This window comes from Magnolia sinica, chromosome 17 (assembly GCF_029962835.1).
Source record: "Magnolia sinica isolate HGM2019 chromosome 17, MsV1, whole genome shotgun sequence".
Lineage (NCBI taxonomy): Eukaryota > Viridiplantae > Streptophyta > Magnoliopsida > Magnoliales > Magnoliaceae > Magnolia > Magnolia sinica.
The window spans coordinates 24069259-24079613 of NC_080589.1; the positions used below are offsets into that span (position 1 = coordinate 24069259).

Sequence of the window (10355 nt, forward strand, 5' to 3'; positions counted from 1 at the left end):
AGAGACTCCCTGCATTGAAATCAGCAGCCGAGAAACAGGCGAATTTTCGCCAGATGCATTATGGGATGCTATCTTTTTGTGTTTCCATGAAAAATAAAATCTGGAATTTTGAAAGTTCAAGTCCACTGCATTTCACCAAAAAATAAAAAAAAATGTAATACTAATATCTGCAATACATGTGTATGAGATTCAAATCAATCGCCTAGAGGACCCTACCATGGCCCTGCTATGGATCCTAACCGTCTGATCAGTTTTTATTTTCCATTTTAAACACAGTCTTTAGCTAGTTTCTTCTTCCATAGGAAGTGAGCACAATGACCATTAGGACTAACAGCTTCCATGCTCAATGTGAATTTAGTAGCATCCAAACACGCCCTTAAAATGCAAAGTGGAAGAGACTCCAAATATAATTTCCTTCCGTTTGTTTGTGTGGCCAGCAAAATTCAGGTTTCCAATACATATACAAGAGTTGGGAGCAAACCAAAGTCCCATATTTTATGGAAGATGGAAGAGTTGGATCAGCAGCCTTCTTTTATAGTTCATCAGAAGCATTGATTATGAATGATTTCAAATCTCCAGAGCAAGCTTCCTGTGTTGATTAATGTCACTCATGTACTTCGATGGAGTTGATTCTTCCGTTTCAAAGTCCCCGTCTGAGTAGGTCCTTTGGAGGACTGGCTTTCGACTCGGTTTCATGGACTCTAAGCTGCCTTCACCCTTTAAAAGCTGAACAAGCTGCACCCATAAGCAAATCAAATAAGACCAAGGTCACATTTTTCTCATGTAGCTTCAGGTATATTGATATTTGGTTGAATATGATGGGTGGGAGACTTTGTTTTGAGCTTACCGAGCATGTGGGTCAGTGCAGAAAACAAGAGATCTGAATGGGTCTTCCGCATTGAGATAATAATATTTGATTTTGCGGGAAAGCATTTCGAATAATTCATTGTATAAAATGGCTATTAAGATAGTTTTTGTGTCACAACATGCCTGACTCATTTGAGGCCGTAGAATCGCAGAGTGTTGTATGCACAGAGAAGCTGCCAAGGCCACACGGTCCATCTGCTGAGAGTCGTAGGCGCCAGCAAGAGAAGGATCGACAAGCTGCCTGATATCATTCTTTTCAAGCAATGGCGCTGCCTAAATGAAGATAGGATTCGATTATGATCAATTTATAGGAATCATCAGAACACCAAACTGAAGTGCCTAGACATTCAAATGTGGCACATTGTGCTATCCTGTCCATTCATCATGAATTCGTCTGATGATGGACGTTTGTGTTTGGTGTTTAGAGATGGGTGCTTGAAAAATTAACATTCCTCATGGGTGTGAGAAGCTGAAGTGGGAAATGGAGCAAAACATACCCACTTCAGAAGGCTTTGCTGAGAAGAATCCAATGCTTGTCGTCCGGTGATGATCTCTAACAGGAGCACCCCGAATGCATATACATCAGTTTTCTCATCGACTATGCCGTGCATTAAGCATTCGGGAGCAACATAGCTGCCATGGTTAAAAGAGAAGCAAAAGACGTGAATTAAAAAAAAGAAAAAAAAGAAAAAAAAAAGAAGCCTGCATAGCCAAGAAAGATGCAAATGGAAGTCTTGTGATATACTGACCCGAACGTTCCCTCGAAGTCAGGCATGGAGTGATGAGTCCAATTATCAGGTAGCCACTTTGCAAGCCCAAAATCGCAAATCTGAAACGACTCATCTCTAGAAATGTTACACGGGAAAAGCAAGTTGTGGAATAGTTGGGTTTGAACTTCAAAAGACAGAGAAAAAGAAAATGGTGTACGCATCTTTATTTGATTTAGGGCTTCTTTGGATTATTGAAATAAACGAGTAGATTTGGAAGGGAAAATGTCACTTCGGAGGAAATCTGTGGAAAGAATCCTAAATAGCCTTTGTTTAAAGAATCCTACTTAGAATGTTTGTTTTTAGCATACATGATTTCCATGGAAATATAGAAAGGTCAGAGATCAAAAAGTGAGAGTTGTCTATTATGAGAAATGCGGAAATCTCCATTGCTTAGGTTTTTTGAGGAAATGAAAATGATTACCACAACTGCTTTTGCTTTTGCAAATGGTTGAAAACGTCATATCTAAGGAAATCGACTTCCTTTGATTCTAAGGAAAATCTATCAATCTTCCTTCAAAGAGATTGAAAATACAAAAAAAAACATAAAAATCATTGCAGAAGACAAACCACCATCAGTGTTTGTGCCTGACCTGCCTCAACTCAGAAAGCGAATTTCAGTTTTCTTTCTTATAAATGAAAAGTTCAAAACAGATGGTATCGAAAGGAAATCCAATAATAAAACATTGAAACAACAGAAGTTTCGGTCGTTTCTTCCTAAATTCTTTAAAGAGAAATTATGGGTTCTGTTGATCAGGGAATGTTTGACCTCCTAATGCTCCTAGTTCGGACAAGTGGGTGCCATGTCCGGTGATCCAGACAGTTGATCTGATCAAACACAAGGTGGATCCCCATCCACAATGTATCCCATCAAATCAACAGTCCAATCACTAGGCCTTGTGGCCCGCTTGTACAAACTACGATCATCAGGACCTTATAATTCTCATTCTTCTAAACCATGTTTCTTGTCAGCAAAACTACATTAAAAGACCCAAAATTTCAAATGTATCAAAGACGATGAACAATGACAAGAGCAAAATCATTAAGGTTTGTTGAGGAGACTACAACATGAAACTGCAATTGTCTGTTAGAAGGAAATATGGTTTTTCCATACATAGCTTCCAAGAAGAAAATCTGGGCCCGCTGAGCAAAAGTACCTGTGGTTCGAAGTCCTTTGTAAGCAAGATGTTAGCAGCCTTGATATCTCTATGAATGATGCGCCTCTGGCAAATCTCGTGAAGATACCGAAGACCTTCTGCCGTCCCCACTGCAACTTTATATCTAACACTCCAATCCAACTTCTCCTTGGAACCTTAAAATTAGAATCAAAATCATTGTCAGAATGAGAAGAGCCTGGAAACCAAATCCTGTAAAAATCTAAAAGAACATAAAGCCCATGAAGCACACCATGAAGTAGGGAAGCTAAGCTCCCATTTGGAGACAGCTGTAAAACAAGGTGCATTCCTCCTTCGATCCCAAATCCAATCAACTTCGCCGCATTCCGATGGTTGATATGAACTATAATCCCGAGCTCAGATAGGAAATCGTCGATCCTCTCTTCCGTCGATCCTCTGCTCAGCCGTTTAATTGCCACGAGTTGCCCGTCTTTCAAACGTCCCTTGTAAACATCTCCATAACCACCCTTTCCGATCAAATTATCTAGAAAACAGAGAAAAGTGGAGAGTTATTTATTTATTTTTTCTGTGTTGAATGGGTAATTTATAGAAGAAATATACCATGTTTGCAAAATCATAACAAAGTAGCTTGCTCCATCTGCAAACATATGGGTGGATCTTATCGTTCACTGGTCCAAAACCATTCATCTATTTGGTTTGTGAAACTAACATATACTCCATCATGGAATCATAGTCTATGGTGTAGAACTTGCTAAAATACACTAATTTGTTTGTATGTAGGTGGTGTAGCAGGTGTGTGGATAAAGGAAGAAGATCGCCGTCTACTCCTAGTTGATAATCCTCGAATCCATAAGTATAGAAAATCTTTAAAATGATAAATAAAATTCATATTATTGAATGAGAAGTGTTGTGTACAATGTAATTGATGGCCTTATGTAAAAGAGGCCCTAGACTCCAAATTCAACTAAAACTAGGAAATTTCTTCAAAATAGTAAAAATTACTAAAATAATAAATATACACCTAAACCTAACCAAGCCCATAAGAAACTCTTAGATGACTAAAACAAAGACTTCAAGACCATACGTCCATAACCGCACCTTAAAACTCTAATGAAAGCAAAAACGGAACTTACTAAAATGTAATTTTTGAACTATAATGCAATTTGGTCCCAGAATAAAAAACATCCCTCAGGGAAAACCGACTTTGTCAGTTGCCATGTCATACAATTCTTCAATAGCTTTCCAATGAAGGTATTATACTTGCATGGATCTAGGAACTAGTTAACGTTTTCGACCAATGAAGGTCCTTCTGGCCCGAAATTGTGTGACCCTAGCACTCTATCGACCCATGACCCATCATCCTACATCAGTAGGCCAACAATCAAATTGGGCAATTAAAATCATTTGATGGCATGGAAATGATCTAGACACGAACGGTGGGCCCCACCTGCACACTCTACCAAGCATCAAATAATACTCCAATTTCACAATGAGAATTCTAATTCACCTTCAAGGTAGATTTTGCATACCAGAGCTGAAATTTTTTGTCGCGGATCGGAGCTCGTCCATGGTAAAATTCTTCCAAGAAGGCTTCAAACAACATAAGTCGGCATCGACGAAAAGATCAATCCTCGATGCCCGCTTCCCTCTGGCACTTTTGCCATTACTTCTTGAGAACTTCAGGCCCCCGAGGGATGGGAATGTCAACAAATGTCTCATTGACCTCTGCCTCCACAAGCGGAAGAATCCACGCCACTGAACAGTGGGGCTTTCAACCACCGGAGCCTCTGAACCGGATGTGCTGGCCTTAGGAGAGCTCGTTTCAGATTCCAAGCTCCTCGTAGTATCTTCTAGAACTCCTCGAGGAGAGGATCCGTCTGAAGCTTCTGTTTGTGGGTTATCCGTTTCTAAAGATTTCAAATCAAAATAAAAATTCTAATATAAGAATTTGTAGAAGAAAAATACAGGAATTTGAATTTGAGTGTGGAATGTGGCCAGAAAACCTTACCTTGCGTAGAAACAGAGTCAGAAAACAGAGCGGTGGTATCGTTATCCTCAAGAACTGGAGGAGAGGATCCATCGGGAGCTTCTGATTGCTGGCTCTCCATGTCTAAAGGTTTCAAATCAAAGATCAAAATTCTAGTATGAAAATGTGTTTAAGGGAAATACAGGACTTGAATTTGAGTGGGAAAAGAGAAGAAAGAAGCTTACCTTCAGCAGAAACAGAGCCAGATAACAGAGGGGTGGAATCGGTTTCCTCCATTGGAAAAATCTTGCCTTTTCTGGAGTTTTTCTCCACAATGGTATCGCGATCAATGCTGTTTTTCAAGAGAAAGAAAGCCATAAAATGTTAGAAAATAATTAAAACAGCATACCCAGGAGAGGAAAACCTCAATGTTGGCAAAATAATATAAAAATGTAAGCGAAACACACAAGAGAGAAAATAAAAATAAAATAGAAAAAAAAATCCCTAAATTTAGTAAATACAATTCGACAGAAGCCAAGAGAAGAAAAAACAAAAAATAGCTTTTAAAAAAACAGAACCCAAAAGAAGGGGTAAAAAAAAAACCATAAAATAGCTTTTTTTTAAAAAAAAAAAACAGAAAACAAACAAAGCCTAAAAAAAGAGAACATAAAATAGCTAAAAAGAAAAAGAAACAAAGAGACCCGAAAAGAGAAAGAAAAACAGATGAACATCTTAGAAAAAATATAAAATATCTATATATAAAAAAAAGAAACAAACAGACCCCAAAAGAGAAGAAAAACAGTAAAAAACATGTTAGAAAAACCACAAAAATCAGCAAAAATCTAGATGAAAAAAAAAGAAGAAAAGATAAAGAAATCAAAAGAAGAACAGTTAAACCCAGAAGAGAAGCGGAAATAAACTATCTATAGAATTCCAAAACAGCAGAACACAGAAGACAGAATTCACATTGATAAAAAGAAGAATAAGAAGAAGAAAATAGGAAAAAATAATGAATAGAGAAAAACCAAAACACTGCAAAGACGGAACCACTAAACATTAAAAGAAAATTGGAATGTATAGAAAATCAGAAAATATTACAAAAAGAGAAAGACCCATATATAAAGGATGTGTTTGGTTGCACCAAGTATCATGAAATTTAATGATATTTTGCACCAAACTAGACTGATTAATCAAGAAATTTCATAATATTTCATGCAAAGAAACGTACCCAAAGCCAACAAAAAAATAAAAAAAAAAGAAAAAAATAAAAATCTAAACCCATATTTGAAAAAAACGAAGAAGGAAATCTCTCTCTCTCTCTCTCTCTCTCTCTCTCTCTCTATTTCTCTAAAGAAAGAGAAATAAAAAGAAAATATCTGAAGACGAAAAAAAAACCCAAATTCAAACGAATTTCTCAAAACACCAACCAATTCAATCCAAAAGAAGAAGAAGAAAAAGAAACCCATTAAATAAAATTAATAAAACAACAACACCCAGAATTCAAAAACCCAAAATAATTCAAATTCCTGACGGAATTAGAGAAGTACCAGGTAGCAGAGGTCGAAGATTTTTGAAGCTTTTTCATGGAACTTCTATTTTTCAAGAGAAAGTTAAAGAAGAGATCAAAAAAGAAAAAGAAAGATGAATGAAGAGATATTTCATCAACTGTCGTCGTTGATTCTTCAATGCCTGAATATTCTACTGCTTTTGTTTCTGTTCTGCAGTTGGGAGCATTTCTCTGCTTGAAGACCGGTTTCTGCTTTTGTAACGACGTTTTACTGAGGATCAATCACACATACGCGGCCTCAGGCTCTAAACATTATACTCGGGTTTTTATTTTCACTAGTGGGACCCGCAATTCCTGTAATCGATAACGTTGGGATGTCGATCCAGACTCCGATGATTTCTTCTTTTAAAAAATTATCACAGATTGAAAGATTCTAGATAATAATAATGAAACTTTTATCTGTTAAATATGAACCGTTGATATATTTCTTTTCATAACCACAAATCGGAAGGTTAAGATTGAACGGTGGAGAACAGTTTATGCATAGGGTTCATTGCTGATGGGACCCAACAGATCAATGGTCTGAATTACTAAATGTCGGTCCCATTTTCAGACTTCAAGACCCGCGTATAATGAATCTGGAATTGCAAATACACGGGTCGACGTAGAAAGGAATAGATACCGTTGTAGGAATGCTATTTGCATACGCATCTTCAAGCGCAAAAGACAACTGTGTCTCCTGCCTGGTGATGTGAATCTCTCTGCAAAATCCAGCCGTTCAATGGGTCGTATCCATCGGGCTCAATCCTTTTACTGCTTTCCAATTTATCAGGTGGGCCATACGTGTACAGAGAAATGGATGGTTACAAAAGTAAAAATCAACGGTCTATCGAGAAAGTACATGCGTCGTGAATTTAGGATGAGGAGAGGACATAGGGAACCCACACATGCGGTACATGTGGGCACGTGTGGGGGCGCTTGGAGATAAAGCGTCTGCAAATAGCAATCTAAAGTACGCCTATTATCTGCCGTTGATTTTACAGCGTACGGAGGCGTGGCAGAATGCTTCCACACCTGGTAGGCGGCTTAGAGGATTGCATCGGAATGAAAAGCTGCGATATTTTTGGGGAGTTATTTGATACTCTGGCAGCTCATGACCTTCGATACACAGGCTCTCAGATTTCGCACACTTGGCATACATTACCTTAAATTAAACCGTCTAAATTTTCTAAATTAATATCGTATGAATCAAAGTTTAAAAATTAGGTTGGTAGAACTATCATAAACTCTGATTTATAGGTAATTTTTAGTTGAAACAGGAGGGTCAGGTCTTTTTCATTTTTAGCCGTTCAAAAAATGTGCTCCCACCTGAATGTTAGGTACTAAAATAACCATAAATTTGGTTGGCTTTATGATACTTCAAAATGGGTCCAATGGTTTGGATGGTTCCATTAAGCTAATTATATTCTACGCATTCATGTCTAGGCGCCTGCATATCGTTTTCCATACTCTTTCTGAGTATATATTGTTTTAAAACTCTCCTTCTGTCGGAAGCATCATTGCTGCCTCAGGGATGTCCTGTGGTGCGACGTGTCCCACGTTCTGACCGAGTTACATTATACACGTGTTTTATCTACGCCGTACATTTGTTTTTCATGGTTAAAAAATGATGCCGATCCAAAGCTGGACTACACCACCTAAAACAGTGGAAATTGATCGCCCGGGATAAAATTCTCCCTTAACCTCCTTTGCTCACTTTAATGCTTTAAATGTTAAAAGTTTTATCAAAATGATGTACATGACGTAAAGGGCACGACGGCTTTTTAATTTGATAATATACACGTTCGCATGGATACATGCGACGGTATATCTATCTAGCACACGTGGCCGCGCACCATGAAGCATGGTGATGTGGAAAAGTTAAAGAAATTTACCAGCCAATTGTCTAAATCTTTCTAGCCAGCGGAGATGAAACAAGGCTAGCATCTCCTAAAAGCTTATACAATGTGCATGCGAGAAATAGTTCCAGCGTTACGTCATTATAATCAAGTACATTTTTTTTTTATATTTAAGTTATGGATGTTTATCTTTTTATTTATTTATTTTAGGTTAGCTCTATCATTTTCATAGAATGAGAACTCTAGTTTGTAGTCCTTAGTTTATGTTTTCACCCTTTATCCATCTCATTTCGCTGGATCGCAAAAAAGATCACTAAGTATCGAACAGAAAGCTGTGAGGGCTCTCCTGCTATATGCTAGGTAATTCCACTGACCATCTCGCTACGACGTTTGGTCTACAGTAGATGACGAATAGATAGTTGAATCACGAACGTCTCACCTTAATGCATGCCATCATGAACTTCTCTTAAAAAGAAGATGAGACATTCTTCCAATGTTGGGAGAGATTTAATAACCTGTTACTCACATGGCCATACCACGGTTAAAAGATTTGGCAAGTAATCAGTTTATTCTATGATAGATTGAATTCAAATATGCGTCAATTTGTTGAGATGATATGTAATGGTGAGTTCATGATAAAAGATCTAGAGGAGGTATGAGATTACCTTAATAGGTTGGCTGAAAACACACAATCATGAGACACCACCAACAAATCAAGCAATTCCAAGTTCAACTCTAAGGAAAAATGGGAAATATATATTCTCGAGGAAAAGGATGATGTGAATGTAAAGATTGCAAGCTTCACTAAAAAAGTTGAGGCCATGGAACTAAGGAAGGTGAAAGTGATTCAGCCCATCAATGAGGCTATGGAAGTGCATGTTGCATATAAGAGAGTGATGCACACCTTACAAAGGATTGTCCAACAATTCTAGTTTTTCAAGATGTATTGCAAGCTCAAGTGAACGTCATAAATGCTTACCAACGCCCATCAGTGCGCCAAACTCTAACACGCATAGTCCTAACTAGCAGAACCATCCCAACTTTAGTTAGGGAAGCGGGCCGATTGATAATGTAAGCACTTCTTAAGAACCTCCCCCTGCACCTCAATGTGCACCACAAGTGCAACCACAAAAGAGGACTCTTGAGGATATGTTGCAGGCATTCATGCAAGGGCAGACACAATTCAATCAAACCACCATGCATATTATAACAGATCTTAAAACGTTGGCTTCAAGGATTGAATCACACTTGACCGTTAGGGAGAAAGAGACTTTTCCGGACCAGCCTAACCTATAATGGCAATACGAAGTGAGTGATTCAAATCTTCCTAACCCACATGTGAAACAAGCCAAGTCCATCACCACTCTTATAAGTGGTAAGGAAATAGACAAGATGATACCGATGAAGGCTGACATGCCTAAGGATTTTAAAAAATATAATTAGAATGATAGACCAAGCTTGATTCCACATGACAAAGAGTCGGTACGTGAACACAAGCCTGTGGCCCTGTTTCCCCAATAACTAGTTTTTATCAAAATGTTTACCAGAGAATCAGGATAACTTGAAAATTTTCAAATAAGTTAAAATCAACATTCCCTTGTTGAACGTATTAAACAAATTTCCTCATATGCCAAGTTTCTTAAAGACTTTTGCATGGTTAAATGTAAGACCCGTATCCTAGACAGTACCATTTCGTAGGCTTCCGTGTTCCTCCCGGTCGAATTCCAGAGACCCCCAATTTATAACCGGCGTTTGCGCGCGATCTTGAGTCGTATCCTGTCGATCTGAGTCGGCTCGGCCCGAGACTTGTATCATTGCGACCGCGCCGTCACTGCGGTTCCAACATCACGTACTACGCACCGAGGCGATACCCAAGTCAGGAGATGTGGGACCGCGTTTAGTTCGAGAAAAACGCCGCACATTTGCAAATCTAAGACAATCTTTCAAATCAATCAATCACATCCCATCAATCAAGTACCACATCACCTTATATGTCAAGTACATGCCCCATCCCCCAATAACCCCAAAGTCAAAGCAACCCTTACATGTTAAGTACACACCACTCACCTTTTCACCCATCACACCCATCCCTCTCCCTTACAACCCTCTCTCTCTCTCTCTCTCTCATCTCTCTCCCTCATTCTCTAAGCAACCATCCAAGGCATGAGAGCTCCATGAGAGAGCTTTGTGTGGCCCACTTCCTACCTCCCATCT

The 10355-nt window shown here is 38.5% G+C and overlaps 1 protein-coding gene across 3 annotated transcripts; it reads right to left on the reverse strand.

Moving 5' to 3' along the window:
• Nucleotides 1–382: 382 nt before the first annotated feature.
• On the reverse strand, nt 383–6520 carry LOC131230919 (receptor-like cytosolic serine/threonine-protein kinase RBK2). 3 transcript variants are annotated; one of them, XM_058226942.1, is made up of 10 exons: nt 6284–6520; nt 4982–5088; nt 4779–4880; nt 4300–4677; nt 3042–3293; nt 2792–2946; nt 1617–1696; nt 1365–1500; nt 991–1140; nt 383–735 (listed from the first exon to the last, which is right to left on the reverse strand). In XM_058226942.1, the coding sequence occupies exons 1-10, from the start codon at nt 6319–6321 to the stop codon at nt 568–570; spliced, it is 1566 nt and encodes a 521-aa protein (XP_058082925.1). In that variant the 5' UTR covers nt 6322–6520; the 3' UTR covers nt 383–567. The 3 variants fall into 3 exon arrangements, with proteins under 3 accessions (XP_058082925.1, XP_058082923.1, XP_058082924.1); XM_058226940.1 differs by having other exon boundaries at nt 582–735; nt 848–1140; nt 6284–6479; XM_058226941.1 differs by having other exon boundaries at nt 600–735; nt 991–1136; nt 6284–6479.
• Nucleotides 6521–10355: the final 3835 nt, after the last annotated feature.

What these genes read in the sequence shown, in the direction of transcription:
- LOC131230919 (XM_058226942.1), bottom strand. Translation starts at nt 6,321, where the DNA reads ATGAAAAAGCTTCAAAAATCTTCGACCTCTGCTACCTG. An exon ending in TCTTCGACCTCTGCTACCTG is followed by an intron (nt 5,089 to 6,283) that starts GTACTTCTCTAA and finishes CTTGAAAAACAG; the next exon opens with CATTGATCGCGATACCATTG. An exon ending in GACTTCGAGGGAACGTTCGG is followed by an intron (nt 1,501 to 1,616) that starts GTCAGTATATCA and finishes TAACCATGGCAG; the next exon opens with CTATGTTGCTCCCGAATGCT.